Source organism: Nyctibius grandis, chromosome Z, assembly GCF_013368605.1.
Source record: "Nyctibius grandis isolate bNycGra1 chromosome Z, bNycGra1.pri, whole genome shotgun sequence".
NCBI classification, from domain to species: Eukaryota; Metazoa; Chordata; class Aves; order Nyctibiiformes; family Nyctibiidae; genus Nyctibius; species Nyctibius grandis.
In genome coordinates this window covers 53529954-53557403 of record NC_090695.1, presented here as the reverse complement: position 1 = coordinate 53557403, position 27450 = coordinate 53529954, and the positions used below count along the sequence as shown (strand labels likewise).

General features: G+C 40.4%; 1 protein-coding gene across 3 annotated transcripts in view; it reads right to left on the bottom strand.

Moving 5' to 3' along the window:
• The window catches only part of MCC (MCC regulator of WNT signaling pathway), a 247572-nt gene extending 225620 nt beyond the window's left edge, over positions 1 to 21952 (bottom strand). The window contains exons 1-2 of one of the 3 annotated variants that reach the window (XM_068423654.1): positions 21714 to 21952; positions 1170 to 1417 (exon numbers count right to left, since the gene is read on the bottom strand). In XM_068423654.1, coding sequence (XP_068279755.1) covers positions 1170 to 1417; positions 21714 to 21847 — 382 coding nt within the window. In that variant the 5' untranslated portion in view covers positions 21848 to 21952. Of the gene's footprint in view, positions 1 to 1169; positions 1418 to 21678 lie in introns of all 3 variants that reach the window. The other 2 variants (XM_068423656.1, XM_068423657.1) reach the window with 2 other exon arrangements.
• Between the last annotated feature and the right edge of the window lie 5498 nt (positions 21953 to 27450).

Below are 27450 nucleotides of genomic sequence, written 5' to 3'. Positions count from 1 at the left end.
CGTGGACTATCTAAAAGAACCTGGTCAGAGAGAACTGGACTCTGACAACAGGTCAGTTACATGAGGATCCAGAACATAGATAAGCAAACTCTCCAGGAAGATGTATGAAGCATACCTGACTGTAAAAAATAGGACCTAACTTAATTTAGGACACAGGCGAAAAAAGACTATTAGGATGGCTAATGGAGGATCTCTCATTAAAAAAGTATTTAAAAAAAAAAATCTAGGCTCATGTAGTCTAAACAAAAAGTTGAGGGGACACAACTCTAACTAAATACAATTAGATATTGATTGCCCTCTTCTGAAGCATGGTTGTAGGTCAGTTCCAGATCATGGGCCAGCAGTCATGTTTAGCTAGTATGCAGCTGCTGTAGGGAGCTAGAGCACTAACATCCCCAGCTTTTTCCACAGTACCTTGCATTTTGGGATTTTTGACCACAAAAGCTGTGTCCTCTGGTCTCTTGCATCTGTTACAAGGTGAAAGGAAGTATTTTGTAGGTGTTAATATTTCCAATCTAGTGCCAACTGATCACAGTGCTATCAAGGACTGGACTCAATGACACAGACGATCCCTTCCTACATCCCATGTTTCTGTAGATGGCATAGCAAGGTTTTTTTTCTTTTGTTTTTTTCCCCCCGTGGGTGGTGGTGGAGGGAGGGCAAAAGGAAAGGAGAATTTTTGTATTCTGTAAATCATAAGGCACTTTCAGCATTCAGATCCCCAACTAAGTGGAATGATTTTTAAAGCATTCAATAAACATCCACATTCTTACAGTATATTACATCTGTAAGACAAAAGACTAAGATTATTTCTCTCCCCATTTTTAATATTTCTACCTACGTACCTGTCTGGGCTTTACAGACAACAAAGAGCTCACTGAATCTTCAGTTACCAGCTGAGCTCCGCAGCTCTTGTCCTTTCAAGAAAGATCATTGTCTTGTGTAACCAGGGTTTTTAGAATAGGATGTTCTGCACACATTCTAGTCTACATACCGATGACCAGACTGCATCAGCTACAATAGCACTCTAATATATGATAAAATTATGCCAAAGCATATTCACAAAGCCCTTTAGGGGAAATTCTGATGCCAGTAAAATTGGTAACAAAAGCCCCGGAGTTTATCTTTTGTTAAATTACACCAGTAAGACATTTAGAAGTCATACCTACCTAAACTGTTATTGCTGCTATATGGCCAGGAAGCTATCCTATCCCTTAACTTTTTCTTTTTACAAGAGTCATCCGATTTCACAGAAAGCTCCACTTCCTCCTTCCTGATTTCTCGTATCAGTTCCATGCGGCACTGACTAAAATCCTGGAAGGAAATTTTTCCATTTTCATCTGCTCCCAGCTGGTGCATGATCTCCGCAACAGACTCCTCCATATTCAGCTGGCGGCACACCATCAGCAAGTCATTCCTAAGGATATTTTTAGAGGGAAAATGGGGGCAGGGGAAGGATGGAAGTGGAAGAAAGATTGGAGAAGTAGAAACAGAGAAGAAAAAACAACAATTTAGTTTAGAAGAAAAGGAATACTAACTCTGTCTAATCTGGAAATGCATTAACACACAGACATTTAAAACCAATAAGCCAACTATTGTTTTTGTTAATCCAACAAAGGTATTATGAGGTTGGCAAGAAATTACAACACAGAAAAACTATGGAAAAGAAGGGAACGTTTTAATTTAAGTGTTAACTTCTATTTTCATGCCATTATTAACACTTCTACTAGCAGAGACGGACACAAGGGAGAGCTGAATCCTGCTGTTGATCTTCACAGTATCTACTGAAAAGGTGATGTAATATGAATTTAAATAATTATCTTCCAACTAGATCAGTGGCTACTCAAACTTCCATTTCACTCAGGACAAGCCAAGGAAATTTCTTCTGCCACTGAACAGCAGTAAGCTAAAGAGCAAAAATTATATTATAAAGGACAAAGAAAACAGCAGAAAAGAAAAATACTATTTCAATTAATTGGCTACAAGCCTGTCTCCAAACATTCTGACTACAAAACCCTCTGAAGAAGCTTGCTTGGTCCAATTGTTTGATGAAACTCACAAAAGGGGGAGGAGGGCAGTACTATGAAAAATACTCTGGCACTAACTGTGAGTGGCCAAAAGATAGCTGCAACAAAATTGACATGGAAGATACTTACAGCATAGGACACATTTACAAATTTATACAACGTGCTCTTAGGAGAGATCATAGAATCATAGAATGTCCTGAGTTAGAAGGGACCGACAAGGATCATCGAGTCCAACTCCTGTCCCAGCCCAGGACAGCCCCAGAATTCACACCATGTGTCTGAGGGCATTGTCCAAATGCTTCAAATGCACGCAAATAACCCTAAACATACCATCCAGGCAAAAAAAATCAGCAACACTATGACTGACGCCATTTTCTATTTTATGTGAAGATAAGAACCTCAAGAACATACCTTAGGCTTAATTTGGGGTATAATGCTAATGTCAGGAGAAAATATTCTGAGGGGTTTGTTACCCTCAGAATATTGTTGATAACTAAAGAAAGAAAGGTGAATAACCATTAACAAATCTACTCAGGGAACAACATGAAAGAAGGTACTGGATGTTAATTGGATATGAATGAAAGTGGACTATTAGACATACACCTGATATTCTCCAACAGTGGTGGATGTGCAGCTCAGTGAAATTCCTCAGTTATTTGTTTCATCAGAGACTAAATCAACCCCTCAGAAAAGGGACAGGCTTTTCAAAGATATTGCCACACTGTGTTTTTTTCAAAATGTAAACCACTAAAAACCCCACCACTGTTCTTAGGCAAACACAACTCTGCAACTGTAAACCCAGACCAACTAATCTTCCTGAGCATACAGAGAAAGCACCTCTGCTCCTCTCCAGATGCTCACAGTTTTCATAAACAGCAGGAGACAAAGTTGATAGATCAGCCACCGAAAAAACAGGAGAGCCAAAAGACCCTCTTTCATCCTCTTTTCTTCTTGTTCCTCTTCCACATAGCCCCATCTCACTTTTGAGAGGAAGGGGCATAGGGAGAGCGAAGGAAACAAATCTTGAATAAACTTCTCCAGCAGCTGAAGGATGTGTATATGTATTTGTCAAATGACCACCGATCACATTCTAAACAAGATGTGCATAAACCAATTCAGTCAGATCAGAAGCAACGGCTGCTCTATACTATCAAAATCTTCTTGGTGCCCCATTCTCTCTGATTTCAAAAGTTAAAAAAAATTACCACTACTTTGCCACTCTCACACGTCACTATTTCTTTCCTCTCTTCCTTTTCTTACTTTTTGAGTTGGGTTGCATAATACTACCACACTGATTCATACCAGAAATAGTATGAATATTTCTGTATTAATATGTCACGGCTTCTTTTAAGTGTTGCTTATTTTTATGTTGTACAAAACCTTTCTGTATGAGGAAGGTAAAGGAAATGTGTAATAACATTAGTATTATGTGAATTATTAGCATATTTAGTAGTATTATCATTTCATTACTAATATCTGAACATCATTCAGAAGGTTTCTGTGAAAACATGATACAGTGAAATATCCAAAGTTCTTGCATGAATGGTTTCACTAAAGTAATTTATTATCACAGTCAAGGTCCATCTATTCTACAGAAAGTACTTGTACATTGGGTGGAGGTTTGTAAGTCTGTTCCACACAGGAATTCCAGAGCTGCCCCAACAGACTTCTCGGCAGTTTTTTACAGTAAAACTGGGGTGTAAAAATAATAATTACATTATGACCACATATTTTAGAAAAAAAAAAAAAGACCTCCATGTATGACAAGAAATAACTTTATTATAAGAGAATTAAATTACATTACACAGACCACATATGATCGATACTTGCAGTTAAAATTTGGGTCAGAGTTTTGCTCTTAGCTTTGAATCTTGTCGATGAATAAATAAATAACCTTAACATGGCTCAGTTCCCTGTTTTTAAAAATTAAGACAACAATACAAACCAATCTCACAAGGGTGTTGCAAAAAAAATAAGATGACAAAGCACTCAAATTTTTGCAAGAAGAATGACAGATACAATTAAGCTATGTCTACATGTGTTCTCTTGTAACAGATCAGATATAGCACCATAGATTGAGGGAGTCCCCAGAGACATACTAATTTTGAAGTAAATACCAGAAGAAGTGTGGAGCTATTTTGCCAGGTGCTTCCAGGACAAAGCCCTGTTGCCCCAGCCACAGAAGAGCAGCTTTGCCGCACTGGGGTGGGAGGAGGCCATGGCGCTGTCTGTGACAACATAAGCCTCCACCTCAATACTGCCCACAAAGGACATCTCCAAATCGCTAAGCTTTCTCTCCCATTATGCAAATACAAACTGAATATAATTTGTAGCATCTGCAGCCTGAGGACATTGCCTGAAGCAACCTACAGAAGCACAAGAAAAGATGTAATGAATTACAAAACCCAATAAATTGGAGACTATTCAAATAACTGAGGACTACAAGCACTACTGAAAATAGATTTAATTTACCTGGAGTGCATCATGCAATCTAAAAAGACAAGAGCTTTCCTAATCTCCATCTACAAACATTATCAAAAGGATTTTTGTTTTCAAGTAAAGAACATTTTCATTTTAAATTCTACAAACGCTCCCATGTGGCTCTGCAGGAAGTTCTCCATGTAAATATCTACATGTTGACAAGCACAACTAACTGGAACTTCTAGTCACTTTAAAACAAAATTGTCTCAAAAGCATTCTGAAATGTAATAAAAATAAAATACTTGGGAACATAAAATATTTATAAAATAATCCAGCCACCTATTTTGATTCAACTTTTAAAATCACGATGACTATAAAAGTCTCTCCTAAGACACCAGTTCAATACAGACAAAAGCTTATCTTTGGCAGAGAGGTGTACATAATTCCAGTACATCTGCTCTTAAACCTAGATGTTCTCTAGTCTGTGGGAGTTAACTGACCTCTTTCTACTAACTACTACAAAATATGGATCCATTTATATGGTGATGGACACACAGGAGACAGTTGGGAACACGAAGTCTCTATGTCAGAGAACCCCCCTCAACCCATCTAAACATATTTCAAATGAGTTCTCACCCAAAGGTAGGAATTTTTCAGAGTCCAAAGGGCTGGGCATTTAAAGTTACTGGGATGTTCTCAAAGTACTAGCTAACATGTAACATATGAACACCTGCCACCCTGTTACAGAACTGTTTCATTAAACACTGCCTTATGACAAATCAGTCTTGTTCACGTTAAGCTGATGAGCACTGGAAAAAAAAAAACAACTAGAAGACACAGAATAGATAAGAGTTTTCAAAAAAACACAGGATTAGAGTAGATAAGAGTTACAGGACTAGTTAGGTTTATGAAAAACATAATTTGTAATATTTTAAAATATTTAGAATGTTTTAGTCTTGGTAAGGCTTAGTTTCACTTTTTGTGCCCCATTTTCTCTTAAGTAATTCTCCTGGGTTTTGTCCAAGGTACACAACTAGAAATCAGAATCTAGACAGTCAGCTTTATTACTTCAGTTATGGTTAAAGTTTAGCTCTTCGGACAACAAAGAAACCAAAACATAAACCACAACAAAATCGAAACTGTAACAGTTCACATAAAAAAAAAAACAAAACAAAACCAAACAACCTGGACATTCCATAGTATCACTTTCTATTAACAGTCTCAATAGACTATATCCCAAACATGTAAAAAACTCCACATAGAAATATGTATTAACTGACATCAGTGCAAGAATACAGGCCCTAAACCATTTTTCATTCCAGAAATCAGAAAGATATTTTGGATTCAGCAAGCTTGCTACAAAATATTACAGCCTTTCTCCAAAATACATAATCTGAAATATTTTTAGATTAAGGAGCCCAACACTACATGAAAAAAATAATTTGCTTAAATAGAATCTTTTTATTTAACCTTGAATTGATTTCACTTTCATTGGAAAAACATACTTTAAAAAAAAAAAACAAACAGTACCACGTAATGGGTTTTAAGGACATGTTAGCTATCAGGTCAATGATACCTAAATTTTGAAAACAGCCAGAAAGCAAGCTAAGGAAGCTGTAAAGCTGAACTCCTGCCATCACAAGAAACTGTTCTTTTAACACAAAAACATCAGGTTATTCAGTCACAATCTGTTCTAATTATTTAGCCATCCACCTGCCACACCAATCCTTCAAGAACTGTTATGCGTTCCATCTTCTTAATTCCTAATAACACAGTTTAAAAACACATGATTTCTATATCAATTAAAAACTGAGCCTAACTTGTAACTTGATATAGATTTGAAACATCTAGATTTTTTCCCTCAAGAGAAATTAAAAAAAAAAATATTGTCATATGTACTGCATGCTATAAGAATATTTGGCATAAGAATATTGGGCAGTTAAACACATAAATCAAGCATACACATGCATACTCTAAAAATGACAACACAGAAGTGTTTGGGGGTTGTTATTTTTTTATTTGGGTTTTTTTTTGTTCGTTTTGCTGTTTTGTTTTTTTTTTTTTAATAAATGGAAGATGAAACTTAAAATGAGTGAAACTTTTGTTAAGACACCAAAACAGGACCAGTAACATCATCTTTTTCTTTCCTAGAATAGCCATAATCCCTGCTGCACCCACTTTTACCTTGTTCTGATTATCGCTTTGGGAAGCACGAGGCACTACCTAGGTAAGCATACGTGAACGCTGCACAATACCTGCAATGGGTTGGCTCTGAGACTGAACAGAACCAGTGGAGTAATTTTCCTGTTATTTTTCCACCTTATGTTCTACCAAATTTACACAGGAAGTCTGGTAAGGATGGTTCTACAGCTACTATGTAACACCAAGAGCAACTATATATTTACTTAAAACTAATTAAATTTTCAGCTGCTAAAACAGTATGGTAGTTTTGCCAGGAAACATTTAATCTTTGTTTATGCAACTTGCAGTCTAGGTGCACAGATACCTTTGAAGAAGAAAAGTCTAAATTAAAGATATGCAGTAACACCCATATTGTTCATTTTTTATGTAAAGTTCCATTTCCTTTCTACTGTCCCAATACTCTCTCTTTTCTGTGTATCAAATATATTGTTAGCACAAAGCAAAAGTTGTAAAGGAGACATTTGCAACTAAGATGATGTGTTTGGCAAGTCATGAATAATGTGAGGCAGGATGGGATGCAGAATGGGCACATCAGCTGGACACACTTGTTAAAACGCTGAGCAGCAATACTGGTGATATTGGGATTTGAAACCTCACACTGAGGCTTCAGCTTTAGCATCTCATTGCAACCAGGAAGGGAATTCACGCATATGTTTTTTCATGCTACATGAAAACTTAGGAAGACATAAGAGCAATGGTTGACGTTTGCTAGTTACAGGACTTTTTTTTTCCCCTATTTTTTTCCCCAAATATGAAGGAATGAAAGCACAATGTAAACATAAAGTTGAAAGCAAATGGGGAAAAAAAAAGGTCACTAAAACAGACCACAGTCCCACAAGAAGGTATTTATTCCACAGCCACTGGGTTCTGCACATTTGGAGTCTATATGGCACTATATGGGGTCTTGCACATTTGCTTGATTATCCTACAAGCACAAGAGACAAATTGCAAAACTCAGCAAATAACCTCTTAGACAGCAGAAGACAGGCAATGAAGTTCTAACTGTGGAGAAAACACATCTGACTCAAAAAAACAAGACAAGAAAAGTGCTGCAGAAGTAAACAAAGTGGCCATGTTTGCAGGGAGAAATTAGCCTGTATAAGAAGGAGAGAGAATAGAGGACCACAGCTCTGACCACATTGTGCTAGCATTTTTAAAGTACAGAAATTATTAACGTCTGCACTAGGAGTGCAATATTTCTTCAAACCATTCTAAAGAAAAACCACTCCTACATTCTCAAATATGATCTAGTCTCCCAGCATCGCACAGGGAAAAGAAACAGGGTACACAGCTGCTGTTACGGAATCAAGGGAAAATAAGAGACAGAGAAGCTTCAGCAGAAGAAAAAAAAAGACATAATAGCTTGGAGGGAAGGAAGCTGGTAGGAGTCTGTTCTGGGAAACTGAATGAAAAGGTGAAAGGAGATTTTAGTTGTGTTTTAAATCTAAAGTGAAATAGTGCAGAACTCCACTCTCAGAATTGTATAGGTCAACTGAACAAGCCTTATGTTATTAAAATGTCACCCCACAGAAATACAGCACATAATGAGACCAGGGAAAGGACTGTAAAGGAAATTTATCCAACACTGTACCCAATGACAGGAAAAAATATACCCAGTGTCATCGCTGATGGATGGGTGTTTAAGCTGTTTTAAGGCTGCTACAACCTCCGTCGGTGATTTGTCCTAGTGCTTCACTGGTGTCTCCTGCAAGTTTCCTAATTTAAAACTTCCCAGCTGCAATCTAGAATATTACTTCAGAAAGGAAGTTAACAGTCTGTTTTCTGCAATCACAGTGGATTAGAAAAATAGTTGTTACGTATTAAAAAGCCATCATCAGATGTCACACCTTCTTTTGAGTAAAGAACTCCAATTTCTGCATCCCTGATCATCCCCAGTGAGCTGCGCTTGTCTCTCAAAATGATCCACCAACCTGATGTATGACAGCATGTAAAACTAGAGACCAGATTAAAGCATGAACTGAAAAGAGTAGAAAAGTTGAAAGCAGTAGTCTTCTCTTACAATAGCATGATACTGTTAATACAAGTTTAACTTGAGACCTACCATAAATCTCAGAGTATTACCTTCAATCGCACATCCTGTATGTTTACCACCAAATCAGCTATCATGTACTTTTCTCTACTTTACCTCACTTTATTTTTTTCAAGCCACATCTTCAATTTGTCCACACCAATTTTGACTCCAATGTTACCCCTAGCATGTCTCCAATCTTCCATAGCTTGGTGCCATCTCAAATTTAAGAAATCTTACTCATTATCATGTCATCCAGGTCATTAATCCTTAATAGTACTGATCTGGTCCAGGCCATCCTTCCAATTTCAATCTGATACAGTCTTTTATTTGTAAAACAAACTATTGGTATCTAATGATCTCTAAGTATAGCTTGAAAAAAACCCCAAACAAAACTCTCTCCTGTACTCTGTTTCTCTGGCTTGCCTACAAGCACCATAATAAATACCAAAAGCCTTAATGAAGACGAGACAGAAGGCATATATTGTTTCACTTCCAACACTAACTGCTCTTACTAGACTTGAGAAAGATGTAGTAAGTAACCCTAAAGCGAAAGGGTTTGACACAACTTTTTCTTAACAAATCCATATTCAGCCAGTCGTAGGCTGTCTGCATACTGATCCCTATCTCACCACAATTTTAAAGAAAAGCAGCATATTTTATCTCTCCCCATTTTCTGTTACTTCTATCTTTCAGAAGATCTCAGGAAAAAAAACCTGCAAAATAGTTCCGAGGCTGTCTTTAAGAATCTTACATACAGATTTTCAAGTACAACTAACTGAAACAAACCCAAGTACTCTCTAACTTCTTTCTTCCCCTTTCCTGCCAAGGTATTTGTTACCAGTCCTATTTGCAGGACCATCTCACTATATTTGATATTTTCAGTGTCAGAAACAAAAAAAGAGAAAACATCTCATGCTTCTCAGGATCAGCTCACTGGCTCCCTCTCTTGGGTACCCTTTCCCTGGTTTTCCTGTTACTGTTTCCATACTCTGGGATAATTTTTCACTACCCTTGAAACTCCTTGCTAGTTTCATTTTCTACCTTGCATGTTCCAATGGCTGTGCTGTGAGTTCATAATTAACTTGCAACTTGACCGAGTTCCACTATGCTGAGCAGCAGCAGGAAAAAGACAGGGTTAACAGTCAACCAGCCCCAAAACCCTGTATGCTTTATTAGTAACTCAACCAGCTAAGCTTTTACTTCACAGCTCCATCCTGGCTTGGCTACCTCTCACAGTACTATTGCAGGCACGCAGCCTACATCACCACTCCTTCTTCTGGGAAAGCAGGGGGAAGGTTCCTTCGACAGTCAACACCTCCCACCACGGTGTCTGCGTCTCCCCGCCATTTCACACTGGATATGGACAAGACTGCCAGTCTGTCGCAGGTAATTCCAGAACAGAAATGTGCATTTTACAGACGTCACAACAAGTGCACACTCTACTCATTAGAAATAACTTAAATGGTGTACTCTGAACATCTCCGTCAAAGTGTTAACACAAACTGCATCTCGCGACCTGTGAGAACAGTGTGTCCATTTTTGGCTAAGGCTGTCATCTCTGGAGATGGAACTGTTGCAGTCAAACAAAGGTCCATTTATCAAACAGAGCAGCAGAACCTGTCAACAGAATCTCTGCCATTCTATGCTCTCCGTTGTGCTCCTTAGTAGTTTCAAATTTTGCTAAAACACAGTATCAATCTAACCTACAGACTCTACCACATGTTAGAAACTCCCAGGAGCACAGTTTTCGTTCAGAGGTAGTCTGGTCTTTGTTACCTAACTTACCCTTAAAAATTAGATACGGGATTTCATTAAGTAACTGCTAATACTACATAAATACAGTTTTGTTCTATTAAATATAAGAAAGTACTACTGCAGAAAAATTCTCAGAAGAAAGGAGACATTAAATGTGCTGATTACAATTAATCATCACAGCTCATTACAGCTATGTTAATTAACATACAAGGTCATGCATGCAAACAGTCACATGCTAGGATGAATTCCACGTATGTACTATTTATTCTAAAAGATGAATGCGAACATTCATAGTAAAAATAAGGTGGATTTGAAAAGTCATGTATCCACAGCATAACTGCCATTTGAAGCCCATCCTTTAGACACCACACAACTAGGCACAACACTAGACCTTTTAATCTCTTTCACTTACCAGCTGAGATACCAAGAGTCTAAATAAAACCTCTGCTGTAGTTTTATACCTCCTAAAACAATGCCATTTGTATGGTCATGAATTAACTTTTAGAGATGTTTCTTAGTTCAGAGCATTTGGAGTGAAGAGTGTTTAAAATAAAGCAGACATAACCAGAGGGATCACAACTAAACCCCAAGCCCAAGTTTCTTACCCAATCTTGTGCCAACACTAAAAGTCACAGAGTCATATAACGAGACAGAACCATGAACCGACCATGCTGGAAAGAAATATTTCTTACTGAGCTAGTTTTCAGCCAGGGCAGTTCTTTAACTGAACAAATTCTAGTGTAGGCAGAGTGAAACTTCAGGACCGCACACAGTGGAACAACTCAATCGGCAGCATAGGTTGACTTCAAAAAAACATGAAACCTCCACTTACTTTTCCCTGTTAATTTCATAAGGAGTGCAGACACCTAGCTTAAGGCTATATATCTGCAAGAAAGGCCAGGTGCCCAGGCATCTTGTGAGGGTCCTTGCTCCCCATATATGCATGACCTGTTCCTTGAACCAATTTCACACACTAACTACCCCAGCCCAGCAATCTAAGACAAAGAAATTTTTTTTAAATTGTTATAGAATCCATTCACAATGGCCAGCAAAATACCTGCATGTGGCATCCTCAAACTGGACAAACAACGGGAGACAAAGAAATACAAGGAGTTAACCACCCGCTGGCGGAACTCTTCTTTCATCCAAGTGCCTCCATTAATTTCAAACTATAGCTTTTGGCAAATTAACTCCGGAAACATCTAGAAACAGGAGATAACCAACAGTGGTTAAGCAGGATTCTAACTGCCTTGTCTGCCATATGCAGAAGATGATCCAACCACACATGAAGAGACAAATTCAAATATTTACTGTAGTCCCGGATATACTACTGGAACAGCCACCAGTGTTTTCTGTGTTATAAACCTAGGCCTATGGATCTGCTAGAAAGGCCAGGTACCAAAGCATCTTGTGAGGCCCCCTGTTCCTCAACACAAGGCAGAAGTCCCAGTTTATCAACAACTTTTTTTTCCCCTCCAGGGTCACAAAAGGGAAATTACTGCCTTCAAGGAGAGGTTCTCTTACAGTAACAACCCCAGTAACATGGTATTAGCAACAACTTCATTAAAAATCAGTACAATCCAATAGAAATTAATAAAGATAAAAAACAACTTCAGCACTTACAAGTTAACTGGATGGTAACTTTCAAAGGGATCAAAAAGTTTGACAATTGTATTCTCAAGTGACTCCCTGTTTGGTCAGTTTTTCCACATTACAATCTGCCTGGACATCAAGCTCCCAAGAAAAAGAATACAATAACACCATGTAACAACAAGCCTGAGATATATACTTAAGTCACTTTTCCCAGATTACTAATGCCAACGAGGAATGAAAAATGCAATAACCTGTATGAAACACACCAACTAACTTTACTAACTTTAAAACATTAATAGCTCCAGCTAAAATGTTGTATTATATCCCTTCACACGTCTGATATTGACCTAAGAACTGGACAGTTAATTAATTAAAAAATATGAAAGGTTCAGAAAATTCAAGTTTGAATATATTCCTTGGACTGTGTATTAGTCGTAACAAATACAGACTTTGAAATACATAAGCCTTTAATAAATGTTGAATCTTGGTATGTTTTCTAGACACAATTTTTAACAAAGGGATACTTTTTCTTCATCCCAGACTAAGCATGTGGGGTGTCTCTCTGGCTTTTAATCTATATCCATCCGTCTCCCCCATAACTTATTCTTTTTTTGGTTACGATGCTCTGAGAGAACCTGTGGAGGACTAAGTTAAGACTAAAACCCCACAAAATCCCATACAACTGTGGAACCATTGACTAAGGCAAATCCCAAGAGAAACAGAGAAAACAGACTACAATCATGTAAAAAACAGCACAGTGCTTCCACTCACCATCTTATCTGATACAGTAAGTATTGTGCTGTATCCACATAAAAGCACCCCTTCAGTTACATGGATCACAGACCCTGTGACAGCTTCCTAATGGAGATGGATGAAAAATAAAATTAAGTCTAGGAACAGAACCTGGGAGCTGAAACTGTTTTCAAGACACACTCAAAAACTAGTGCAAGGACAAAGTCAGGTTTACCAAGGTTCAGGCATTTTTTAACCGGAATTCCTAAAACTAAGTTGCGTGAAGCTTTCAGGTGGTTAAAGAAAGCACAGAGCAAATAGTCCAGATCTCAAGTGAGAATAAAATCTTGTACTCGGTCTAACAACTTTTCCAACTCCATGGTAAGAACACTCCAGCAATATGAAGAGTCTGACTGAATGCAAGGACTAAGCAGACCCTTGTCCCCATCTTGGTGAGATTTTGCTGACTGCTTCTAAATGATGTTCCCTCATTACACACCTGGATTGAGGCCAGACCTAGGACTGTACAGTACTGGACCAAAGTGCTTTTGAAATCTGAAACCCCAGTACCTGCAAAACTAACAGAATAATATCACTTCTTCCACAAGTCTTCAAAGGCAATTTTATTTCCACCTGTTCTGTCACAGAGTTGATATTCTTTAAACCTCTTGCTTGTAGGATATATGGCTTTATCATTCCCTAGTCTGCTGACATCTGAGCACTCACAGCAGCTTCTACTTACACATTTTGTTCCTGATGCTGCTTCCAACCAGCACAGAACAGCCTGCAGAGACTAGAACGCATCGACATGCAGAATACTAACTCATGCCCAAAATAAGTTTTCAGAGATCCTGACTGAATGTATTTGCATGGGCTCATAAATGACCATCTTATGGGTAAAACCCACGTTTTACCACCTCGGGGCTGCAGAACTGCTTGTGCAGTATATAAAACTTTAAAAATGCCCTCAACAGCCAAAGAGGGTGAGAAAATCTTTGGCAAACCTGCCTGTGTATATTTGTATACTTACAGAGTTTAGTATCATTTTAGAGGCAATTACCAAGTTAGAACGGTCTCCAGGAGGTTAACTAGTGTATATATGAACCAAATGATAGAGAAGCTCCTTGTTCAGTTCTTTTTGCAAAGTCTATATATTGGGCTTATTTCAGAAGAGGCATCATTTTAACAATACACTCTAAGGCCACATTACTACACCCATACAAGTGCCTCTGCTCACCTTTCCCACAGCTGTCCTGAGACTATCTATGAAAGGAAAACAATTTAATTACAGCAGAGCATAACCAGAAGTTAAAGAAAGAAAATACAGTGAGAGGAAGAGCCTGCTCATGTTTTTTTCCTATATGTTTTCTTGTGGTTATCACTGTCAAAACTGCTTTGGTAAGTACAGCCTTTGAGAAAAAAGGCCTTTTTCTCTTCTCAGCTGAGTTGTTTGGACTCTGCTTGACATCTTCCACCAACACTGGGAAATTATTAATTGCTAAACACAGAAATATACAGCAGAAAGGATGAGTCTGAGAACCTCATAGCCATGCAGTAAGTATATTCTTTACATAGTTGAAGACCTTGACATATTGCAGTCAGCTCCTTTGGGAACAATGAATGTTTCACCTCAGCATGAACACAGCGTGCCCCTGCACGCTGAAGAGTAGAAGAGATAAGCTAGCAATCACACAACGCCAAACCTCTGTCTTCTTCAATTCTAGCAGAAGTGTAACAGTTACCCTATTGATGAATTTGGAACTTGGTATCTATCCATTTAGTTCTTACTAAATATATATGTTAAATATTATGCACTTATTTCATTTACCTATTTTATTTACAGGACCTTTCACAAGTTCATCACAATTTACCCCACTCCAGTAGCTTCTTTGTGTTTTTTTCCCCCTTGCCACAATGTGCAGTTCTGAGCTCATCATTTACTCATCTTTGATGACATTCAGATCACTACCTTCAATTTACATATGAATTTTAAAACATACGATGCTTGGACAAGACCTCTGACAATGCTTTGTATGAACCTGGTTTTGTGGTTTCATATGGAGCTATAGCCTAAAGTATACTATATCCCCTTTGAACAGCTGCAAGCAGGAAAGTCAGGTTAAAGTCTTAGGAAACATCTATAGTCACTGCAAACACTTGCAATAATTACCTATTTTTAAAGGGGAGAGTAAAAAATGAAATAGCAAAATATTTTTTTAGGGAAAAAGTAACTTTTATACTACTTTTTAAACACAAAAATCATGGACGCTTTTGTCATTTCATGGTTCTGTTTCATATATGTTCTCTCCTGAAGACCCATCAATTCAAGGTCAACAGGACAAATTCTGTGCTACTATCCTACAATCAATTAAAAGTTTGGCCCACATTCAGGCAATAAAGGTAAAACATCTCATGTTTTACATAAGGACCATGTGTTTTCAAAAACTAAAGATTATTTTTATTTAAAAATTCTCCAGTTATAAGGCCACTCTCTACCCTTTTATTTAAGAAGATTACAAGGCAGTCAGTTTGGGCACTTAAATTTCTCGGCAGTACTTATTTTACTCTCAGAAAATTGCAGGAAGAGAAAAAATTTTTTTTAAAAAAATCAAGAATCCTGTAAATTGATCTAGTTCAGCGAAGTTAATAAATGAACTTACATGAACACTAGTTTGCAACATGGATTACAGCAATAAATACTTTCACAGTTTCTTCCATGGCTACAAAAACCCAGCTTATTTAATTATACACCAAAAATTGTAACTAGATGTCAGCTTGTACTACTAACCTGACACAGCATATGTATTTTGAGTTTTATATACCCCAAATAACAACAGCACAACAGCGAGAGCAGTAACTTGCTGGTCACAGACAATGCACTTTGATTTTGTTCCTTTCATTTAATCAGTCCTTTTGTGCTTCAACAGGTATCTCTTTAAATGTTAAGCACAAAAGTTCAAGCACATTAGCAAAAGCAACCACCTAAAAAAAAAAAAAGTGTAATGGTAGTGGCTGTGGTGGAGAGTAACAGAGAGCACAGAAGCAGAAATCTCTTCCCTTAAAAACACAATGAATAGAGACATTACTTTGTCTTCTTGAAAAGACTTTTTTTTCTTTTCTGGTAGCATGTGGCCACTAGATGCAGAAACACTGATGGGGAGTGGCACAACATAGTCAGCACGAGAGCTGGGAACTCCCTACTACTGCAGCCCATTAAATAGCCAAGCATCAGCTTGTCCCCGCAAAGGTTTTGAGTTCCCAAAGCCATGTACCACTAAAACCACACAGGTAACAGATCAAATCCAACGAGTTCCTTTTAACTGCTTCTGTGGAGGGGTAGCGAATGAGGCAGTCTTTCAGCACGTCCTTTTGACAGACTGTATAAGCTCAAGACAAAATCAGTACGTTTACGGGTTTTTAAAAATCTTACTCTACTTTTACTAAGGATTGACATTGACCCCAGTGTAAAAAAATCTGTGTACACAGAAGAAAATATTTTCAAACAAACTTTACAAACAGAGCTTCATTCCATCACTGTTGCTATATAGTCACAGAATCACAGAATCAATCAGGTTGGAAGAGACCTCGGGGATCACCGAGTCCAACTGTTGCCCTGACACCACCCTGTCAACTAGACCATGGCACTAAGTGCCATGTCCGGTCTTTTCTTAAACACATCCAGAGATGGTGACTCCACCCACTTCCTGGGCAGCCCATTCCAATGTCTAATAACCCTTTCTGAAAATAAATTCTTCCTAATGTCCAACCTGAACCTCCCCTGGCGAAGCTTGAGGCTGTGCCCTCTTGTCCTATCACTAGTTGCCTGGGAGAAGAGGCCAACTCCCACTTCACTACAACCTCCCTTCAGGTAGTTGTAGACTGCAATAAGGTCACCTCGGAGCCTCCTCTTCTCCAGGCTAAACAACCCCAGCTCCCTCAGCCGTTCCTCGTAGGTCATACCCTCCAGACCCTTCATCAGCTTGGTCGCCCTCCTCTGGACTCGCTCCAACACCTCAACATCTTTCTTGAAGTGCGGGGCCCAGAACTGAACACAGTACTCGAGATGCGGCCTCACCAGTGCCGAGTACAGGGGGACGATCACTTCCCTAGACTGGCTGGCTACACTATTCCTAATAGAGGCCAGGATGCCATTGGCCTTCTTGGCCACCTGGGCACACTGCTGGCTCATGTTTAGCCGGCTGTCGATCAGCACCCCCAGGTCTCTTTCCGCCGGGCCGCTTTCTAACCACTCCTCCCCCAGCCTGTAGAGCTGCATGGGGTTGTTGTGGTCGAAGTGTAAGACCCGGCAGTTGTTCTTGTTGAACCTCATGCCGTTGGTCTCGGCCCATCTATCTAACCTGTCCAAACCCCTCTGAAGGGCCTTCCTACCCTCCAGCAGATCGACACTCCCACCCAGCTTCGTGTCATCTGCAAATTTGCTGAAGGTGCACTCAATCCCTGCGTCTAGATCATCTATAAAGATATGGAAGAGCACCTGCCCCAGAACTGAGCCCTGGGGAACACCGCTAGTGACCGGCCGCCAGCTGGACTTTGCCCCATTCACCACCACTCTCTGGGCTCCGCCATCCAGCCAGTTTTTAACCCATTTAAGAGTCCACCCATCCAAGCCCTGGGCAGCCAGTTTGTCTAGGAGGATGCTGTGGGAGACAGTGTCGAATGCCTTACTGAAGTCTAGATAGACTACATCCACAGCACTGCCCTCATCTACTAAGCGGTAATAATATAATATTATTAATATAATTCTCCCTCTGAAGTAAACACTAGCTTTACCTTTCTACTTCATAACCCTCAAAATTACTCATCCATGCTTAAAAGTTAAAATCAGAAAACTAGCATGTTTGTAACTTAATAACTAAATTAACTTTTTCACCCATTATGTCCATAGCTCAGCTTCATTTTTTAAGCAAAGTGTTTCCTGCAGATTCAAAGTTACCTTATTTAGACCTTGCAGTGTTAGCATAGAATAATCTGGAAACCCATTTAGTGACTTCTGCAGTAAAGATGAAATTCATTATCTGCTAAATGGAACTTCAGTACAATCCACATATAATAAAACTACAAGGCAATTAAGTTTCTAAAGAAGAAATTAATCTGGCCTGCCACCTGTAAAAAACCAGCATGCTCTCACTTTCCTCACTGACATCAACCAAGGCCATATATGCTGACCCTAAAAAAAAAAAAAGGGGGGGGGCGGGGGAAAGCAGCAGGTGTCCCTCCAATACACAAACCCTCTGACGCTGAATATATTTTTAACTGTAACATCAGATTCTGAATCTTTTCAAAGCAAACGGAATAAAGAGCAAAACGAATGCAATTAGTGCTTTTTCCAGTTAACAGCTTTTTGTTAATAACAACACAATCCAACTACAGCCGCAAAAACAAAGTTCTGCTGTGAACAGTGTTTAAGCCTGCCTTTTGCTCCCAGCAAGGCTGACGCAGCTGATCTCAAGCATTCAGAATCCAGCCTTAACCATGGACTGCTTTGCAGTTGGTTTTTTTTGTTTGTTTGTAAAGTTACCTCTCATTGTTGAAAGTACCAGAAAAATGCCAAGCACTTGCAAGATGTCAAAACAATTAAGTAACTAATATTAATTCCCAAAGAAGCCAAAGCCATTTCAGTACAAAGCAACAAGTTAAAACTTGTGTTTTCTTAGGACTTTTGTCTAGCTATATGTTGCAAAATTTCAACATGCACATGTCAAATGCAATGCTCAGAACCACAGGCTTAGCATCTCAGGCTTAGGATTTCATACCCCTTCATTCAGCTTCTTCTGGGTTATAACAACCAACGGTACACACTTAATTATGCTTTATCATTTTGATATCATCCTAAGTATTTACAGTCTGAAAATTAATCAGTAGTTCAGGTGAGAGCCTGAGAATTAATGAGCACCTCAGGACATGCTCCTCCTCTCCATCTGTGCCTTTACTTCCCTGCTATTATTTGAAGATGTTCACAGTTGATGCACAACAAAGCACTTCCACAGCTGAGACACCACGTTACTTCATTAGGAATGCAAATAGCTCTTTTCCCCATGCAATATTAACTAAATAAACACACATACAAAATGCGTGCCTGTGCTGCAAGAGTAAAGATCTTCTCGTCCGTAACAGCTCTGGAGTTAGAAAGAGATCTTATAGACAAACTGCTGCATGTGTTACGCAAACAAATGACTGACCAAGCTTCAGCCCTGCAAGCATGAGAGAAGGGATAATCTTTTTGAAAGACATGAGAACTTATGCTGATTGACAGCTGCAAAACTGCAAATTTCAACTCCATTGCACTGAAAATAATTAAGTTCTGAAAAAGAGGCTCACTCTAGTAAAAGGCTATAGATCAGTTCTAGTCCACAAGGAAGCAGTCGATTTTACAGTGCTGGCTTCTCTGTTTTCAGTTCTTTATACAGATGCCTAGGCATTTATTGCAATGTTTAACCTGCTGTAAAAGGCGCAGTAATGAGCAGAAGTCCACCTACCATTTCCACTGGGGCTACAAGGAAGGCAACAAAGAAATTGTTGCCCTCAAGGATGAGCAAAGGAAAGTCCAAGGAAGCAGGGCAAAAGGGAACAGGAAAACCAAGCCACTGGTCTGTATGAAAAAAGAAAAAGCAGAAGCAAGACAAACAGCATGCACAGAACGGCAAGATCAAGTTTAGCGTAAAAGCAGATATAACTTTATTGTCTCTATTTTAATTCATTTCATTTAAAAAGATGCAATTACCTAAACACTAAGGCTGTAAACAACAACAATAAAACCCCAGCTGCTATACTTTTAACAGGGAACTGTGTGTCCATGGATCAGAAAGAGCTATCTCTAAGACTATGGTGGTACATACTACAAATATATCCAAAAACCACTGCGCAAGTCTGCTTCTGCATAAGCCATTGCCATAAAATAGATCATAAGAGAAACTGAGACACTACACAAAGCAAGGAACGCACTCCATTTACAAGACTGATTACCCAGGCTAGCTACTGAAGTCAAGAAAAGTAAATTACTCCCTCTCATGTAAAAAATCATTTGTTAAATATTCATTCACTACTTTCTCACAAATATGGAAATTTAAGGGAAGACAGCCATTTATAACACTATGTTCTCTGATCAAGGCCATACCAGTTCTGCCTTTAAGGCACAACTCCCTTCTGAAGCAAGGTATAAGCAACCTTCAACAATGGACCTATCATCTCCTGGAGGACTTTCAACCACTATCCTCTGGGCTTTATTTCCATTTCCTGCTGCAATCCAATGTCCCTCCTCAGACATGTCCTGGAGTTTTCAAAGCTTTCAACAGTGTAGTTCAAGCAACATTCAGAAACACCCATTTTGAAATACACAATACAAATTTGGAACAAAACTTAGGCAATGTAGAAAAGTCAATCAGAAACGAGTGGCTTGTGTCATCATGGCATCTCTCAACTGTCCATATGAAGCACTAAAACATGAACATTCCCTCAGTAAGGTCTTTAAATTATAAATATACAGAAGACTGTTGAGTTTACGTTGCAGAAAAGCATCACAGTACAGAGCAGCGAGTGTGCTCTGAGGAGGCAGCATATTTAAGTCATCCTAAGTTTTCAGACATCAGAATAACTTCCATGAAGACAGTAAACAAATGGAAAGAGAAGCAATCTTAACACACTGGTTGGAAAGCATACATTTAAAGGCTGACATTTCAGAACCACAACTGTCAGAATAATCATTAGACTAGGGAAAAAAGAGTGTTTGGGGAGCTGTTTAGATAAGAAATATCATGACCCTTAAATTTAATTTTTAAAGTGACTGCCAGCTGTTACAGATTTTCAACAACTTTCTGGCTCCAAAGAGATGACAGTGGGGATTGAAGTTTACTTAGCCTTTTTGCAGGGTCATATTCTTACATTTCAGGTTAGATGACAGACTTAGAAACTCCCTCACTCTGACTCAGGTCTCTAGAGGAACTCACTAACTGCAACTAGCATAGGTTTCATTTTGAAAACAAAAGTTCCCACCATCTCTGGTAAATCTTGCCTTTATAAGTTCAATATTTTCTAAGTTACGGTGTGAGAACAGAGGACTAGCTCCAGAAGTATCCTTCCAACAAAACCCAGTCCTGACCAAAACACACTGCCGGTACTTCCAGATACGTGAACGTTTCATTACAGCTTATTTCCAACTATCTACTGCAAACCTACAAGCTCACCGCTTCCCCCTCAAAATCTATCAGCCTGGGTCACAATTCCAAAACTAACTGGGGACCAGTAGAGGAATTTAAATGATATTGTGTAACAAGGATATTGATAAAAACATTAAAAAATAAAATCAGCGATCTGGGAGATCAGTACGGATTTTCTCTTAGATCACCTGTGACCAGCTTTGTTTACTTGCAAAAATCACCTGCCTAGTGCAGGAGGTGATAAAACCCACCCAGGTTAGAAGGGCTGACCTTCCAGACCAGGTGGGACTGGAAGTCCTCCCGACGGTATTTGTCCTCGCTCTCCAAAAGCTCTCCGTGCCGAGGCACAGACAGAGCCCGGCTCTCAAACCCCTCGCTCCGGGAGCCAGCGGCCGCCCGAAAGGCGGGCGGGACAGAGGGCGCTGGCGGGCTGCCTGCCTGCCTGCCGGCCGGCCGGCCGGCCGGCCGCCGCCGCGCTCGCTGAGGTACGGGCCGCGGCGGCCTAGGGCTGGCCGCGCCGTGCCACAGGGCCAGCGGGCGGGGGAGACGGGCGGGGCGAAGGTCCGGCCCCCGCGCTGCCCGCGCCTGAAGCCGTAAGGCGGGTGCCCCACCGGCGGCGAGGAGGGTCCGGCCTGGCGGGGGCTGCGCTCCGCAAACTGCTGGAATTCGCCGAGAAGTTGAGACGCCGCTTCACGGGCGGCCGGGGAAGCGGGGAGGGGGGAAGGACGGGACGGCTCCGTACCAGCGGTGAAAGGAACCTCCTCCCGCTGTCGCTACCTGCTGATGAAGCCATCCCCATCGCCGTCGCAGGTCTGGAAGAGGCGCCTCATCCTCTCCTCCTCGCCCGTGCTGGAGGTATCGCTGCTGCTGCTGGCGCTGCTCACCTCAGCTACGGCGGCTGCCGCCATCATGCGCCTAGCTCCGGAGGAGGAGGAGGCGAGGCTGCCTCAGGCGCCCGGGATTCCCAGTTCCACCGCGCCTGCAAGTGCGAGCGGCAGCACAATGCCGGGGGAGGGGGCGGGCAGCCCCGCCGCGCGGCCCCGGCCCCGCATCCACCTTCCTCCAGGCGCGGCCCCGCGGGGGCAGGCGGGCGAGCAGGAGCCGGAACGCGGCGGCGAGGGGCTGGCACGGCCGGGCCGGCCGCGCTGGAGCCCCGCCTCGGCCGGGACCCCTGGGAGCCGCGCTGAGCGCCTGGGCTCAGAGCGGGGAGGCGGCGGCCAAGGCTGCCAGTGTGTCTCCCGGCACGCCATCCTCCTGCTTCCACCTTGGCCCGTCGTTCCGCCGGCCCCTCTCCCGGTGCCAGAAACCACGGCGGCACTGTGAGTGAGTGGCCCAGACAAATCGGGGCCAGCTGCCCTCGTGAGTGTGGTTACGCGCCCCACTGGAGTCCAGCCCCCAGGCGCTGGGCAAACCTCACACAATCCGGTGGTCTGTGGTTCGCTTGTTTTCCTTTCACTGGGCAGGCCCAGCGCGCTGCTTCGGGAGCGCTGCGGCTGGCCTGTGAAAACCAAGCCTAGACAAGCTACAACAAAACCCAGCATTTCAGTAGCCCTGTGTTTGCACATCAGGCTGTTTGACGGGGAATGGAACAGGTGGGAGTGTTCTGGGGCACAGAGCACTAGCCCCTCTGGACAGATCCAGTTCCTTTCCACTGATCAAATTTTGCCCAAAAAGTACATAATTTGTTTTTCTGCTCCAACAATTCATCGTCACATAGCGCTCTGAACTTGTTCATGGCTTATACCTCTCCCTGTCTCGTTTGCATTTAGAGAAAAGTAATTTTCTTTTCAGTCTTCATGTTGCCAGACGAAAAAACATTTTGATTTCACATGTATAGGATAGCTTCTTAATTTCCTTTTGTATCCTTGGCACCCTTTTCAACAGCTAAGTTTTAATTAGTCCTCTTATTCATGTGAAAAGAACTGATACACGAACAGTACCAATGGCAATAGCTTTTATCTCTACTGGAAATAAGTATTTTGAAACGGCCTAGAACAGCACTTGGCTGTTTCACAGTAGCATTATGTTTCTTACTCCATCATCCTGTGATTAATTAGGTCAGCTAAGTTTCTTCCTAACCTATTTGTGTATACGGAAAAAAAATCTAGTTATTAAGGACATGCATTTCTCTCATATTATCAGATATTATCCTTTTCCTATTACTTCAGTCTTTGAAGACACACAGTTCTTCCCACATAACAGCTTGATCTTCCTTGTTGACAATGGCTCATAAATATGCAAAGCCAGCAAAGTTATCACACTTCTCTCGTTGCACAGTCTCTTTCAAGTATAATAACTGATGGCAATAGTTCTAACTGTTAATATTTATTGTACCTTGATTAAGTCAGTCATTAAAAGGCAAAGAGTCTCTATGGTGTTTTATTAACTAAAACTACTTGCAAGTGCAAGCATGCATACACTCACTCTCATGTTCTCTCAGTCTCTGTAGTTTTCCAAATTAGGTTGCTCACGCTGGTTCTTGCTGTATGACCAGAGCACTGGGGTATGGAGCCAATGCACTTCCCTACTCTTTCAAGACAATGAAAGCAGAGAATACTGCAAGTATCCTTCTTTCAGATTGCAGTGTGTAATCTTTGAAGATTTACATCATGCTCCACCTTTTGACTTACAATGGTCTCACTCTTAATTCTTAGCACGTGCTTTTTCTCAGTCCTATGTAGGATGTTGCTCATGTGTGAGACCGGTTGTTTACTGCAGCTGTTTGTTTTACATTGAAGACTGGATGAGCTGGGCAGTGACAAGACCATTTTCTTCAACCATACCCCATAGACTAGCTGTTCAACACCACACGCAAGAATTCTTGCACACGTTTGCAAATATAGCACATGATTCTTCATATTAAGAATTAAAATTCTTAACCATACAGAGTCCTAAAACAGTGTTTCCTGACAAAGCTGCCAACACCAATGTAGCAAGATTGGATCCAAAACACAGCAATAAGAATCTCCAAGAAGGGCCTCCTCCATTGTGATGCTATCTTCCAAGCCTCAGAGTTAGCCAGTTCTTACCGTTTTCTTTTTTTAAACTAATCCCCCACATCTTCTCTAATCTAGCTAAATTTCCCAGTTGGCAGTTTATCTTTTGTTGTCAGTTTATCCACATGCTTTCTGCACTAGCTTTCTTTGCCCATCAGGAATTCATCCATTGCTTATATTCTCTCTACTCCTTGCTAATGACCTTTCTGAGCTGGCACAGTTATTTATACATTGAGTTTTTCCTGCTAGTTTTTCCCCATCTGGGGGATCAGTTGCAGTTAATTTTTGCATCTTCAAGGTAAGTCCCAAGACAACCTAGTGCTGCTAGACTTTTCCTAATAAAAAATCACTCGCACCAGTTCCTCCTAGCTGATAGGAATAGCTGATATCCTAGCTGTGGTATGGCGTGCAAGACAGTATTTGTATCATGATCCACACCTAATTTTTAAAAAGATACACCACATTGGTTGGGAAGCGGCACTCTGAGCTGTAGTTCCCCACATTCTGGTGCCTGCTGTGAATTATGTGGCAGTTCACTCCTGAAGCCAAAAATGTGAGTTTCATATGGCAAAAACCATGTTTAAAACAGAGAACATGCTGTGCAGTAGAAGGTACAATCCTTCCTGAAGTGCATTCTCATTGTCCCTGGTGGGAAGGGTGTGTGGTGTCCAGGAAGTTATGAAGAGAGAGCAAGGAAGGAGGACAAGGAGTGAGCCCTCCATATGGCTGCCTATCCTCTCTCGGAAAATAGGCTTGATATTTCTCAAAAGAAGAGAGTTTGTGGGCTTTCTTTTTGAAACTGTGGATCTTAACTGTCAATCTGTTTTTTGGTTATCTTTACATCTAAGTTAAATGAATCCTTCACGCCTTTGGAGCCCAACACGTCTCTGCACACCAGCTGACGTACAGCTGGGACTCCTATGGACAGTGGCTCTTCCTGCCAGGGCGCAGCAGGGGCAGCTGCTCGCCCGAGGGTTGTGGGGGCTGCCCAGGGAGGCTCAGCCCCAGGCATCGGGCACCTCCCTGGGGATAGCCAAGGCCCACCTGGCTCAGCCACCAGGCACTTTCATATCATATGAATTTGCACATGTATACCACACTAATATGATGTGGGTGATATGCCCACATCTATACACCTCAGCTGAATCTGTGCTTAGCCTATACAATCTGTGCCAAACCTATATAATAGCTAAGTAAAAATTATTATTTCCTATGTAAATATTTTTTTTCAATTAGGGAAGTGAAATTAATAGAAATATTTTATTTTCTGTCACATAACTTACAAAATGCATACTTCTGATGTTACTGTAACATAGATCGGGGTGATAGCTATTTAAATTTCTGCAACTGCTTTGGTATTCAGACTGCAGATTTTGATGTACACAAGGATTGAAAGCAATGCCTGGTGGTATCAAAGGAGAGATTATCCTTTATTTCGTAGGCTTCAATATAAAGACCATCTCTGTTTATTGGTCTTCAACGTAACAAAATTTAAAGTAACAGACATACAATTTGAGTTTAAATAAATATTATTTAAAACATCTTCATCTACAGCAAAGTGTATTTGCTACCAACAGAGCCATGGTTTAGCTAGCTAATTTAGCTAATTGCTAGCTGAATGCTCATCAAAATCATGATGTATGAAGTCACTGTATTATCCTTCTCACATTACTTCGTTTAGATCTACCTCACATCACAGATGTAGAATTTCAAGCTCCAGCTACATGTGTAAGTCATGTGCAGCCTTTACTGTGGAGTTCTTATCAAGCAGAGCTGGCTGAAAATTCTTAAAACAGTATTTTCAAAAGAAAATAACTTTTTTGGTTAAACCATTTTTTTGTGATTTTTTCCTCCTGCTCCAAAATATGATATGCAAAACTGAGATATTTTATCTAAGATTGAAAAGTTTCATTTATATAGAATGTTAATGCCAATTTTTGAGAAGCCTCCTATTCATTCTTTACCTTTATAATGCTCAACCATCTTGTAAAACTTTTCTGTTTTAAAGAGTGTGCTTTTGCTGGATAATAATGAATATAAATGAAAACATATTTGCCCTTTTCCCAAAAATGTCCTAAAACACACTCTCCTACCCAATACAATTTGCTAGTCCTGGATCTTGCATATGGATCCTCAATTTGGATCTGCATACATGACAGAACATTTGATTTCCTGCATTTCTTTTGTATACACGTAAACAAAGATACTGAATATTTCCACTGTTTTTTATCAAAGTCTATTATTTGAATCTATATCTCTGCTAACAAAATACTACTTTGATAGAAAAAAATGGGGACACTTGTAAAGATAAATGGCCTTTTTGTAGACTGTGACTATGAGGTAACCTTGATAACTTCTTATTTCTGCAGACTACTGATGGCTGCAATAGTTAAACACATTCTGTGCTTCAGAAAATTTCTGTGACGCAGGTCTAATTTTGGTCAAAATATTTCAGTGAGACAGTATTCTATCAGGAAACAACAATTCTGTCTAAATAAATCTCTCTAGGTTACATACCAGTTCCACTCAATTCCAATTTCAGCAGAGACATGAATGACAGGTATGAAATCTCTCTGCCTTCAGTCTGCCCCTCAACCTGGTAAGACATGGGACCCCTGCAGTTTTCCTGCTGCCTTTATGATATGCTCCGGACGCAGTAAGATCTGTTAGCACAGAATCATTCCACGCTCCCTCTTGCCCTCTGTCATTTGGTCGCCCCGGAAACTCCAGCTTGTCATTTTAGGAGAGAGGAGTAGTGGAGACAGTTACTGGAAGAACTGGGGCGTATTTGACCCTGTTGGGAACCATGCCCTTCCCAGCCCTCAGTCTGGATATATTGCTGAATTCTCCGGATGCCTTGGGCTCCACAGGACGTTCCTGTTTTCCCCTCAAGGTTCAACAGCCCAAGATCTGGAGTGCTCAAAGTGGGGACCTGAGAGAGCTAGTTCTACAATGACAGAATAAATTAGAGAACTGTGTAAACTTCAACACCTGTATTTATGGAGTGTCCAAGTTCCACAGGATATTAAAGGAGAAAATTACAAAGAACAAAAAGATACTGATGTATAATATTGCTCACCTTTTGCTGCTGCTATGGTAGATTTCTGCCTTAAATTATTGAGCATGCAGGATTTGTGCAGAATTGAAAGTGATTTTGGGTTACAGGTGTTATGGGGTACTCAAAGTAAAAATCCCCAATAAAGTCAGTGGGGTGTCTATAGACACAATATTTACTTTGAATCAGCTACAATGAAACAGATTATGCCGCAACTAAGCCTCATGTAGCTAATATCTTTTACATACTTTAAAGCTAAATCCTAAATATAGTAGAGACAATTGTACTATGTAACAGTTAGACATACTTAAAAGGGTGACCATGATACGGATAGCCAAACCAAAGACAAATATATGATTATTCCTAGAGAGAGATTAAGTATAACTGAAGATGATATCTTGCTGGATTTACAACTTGGTTTCTAAGCACTAATCTTGAAGGAAAGACCATCAAATAACCCATC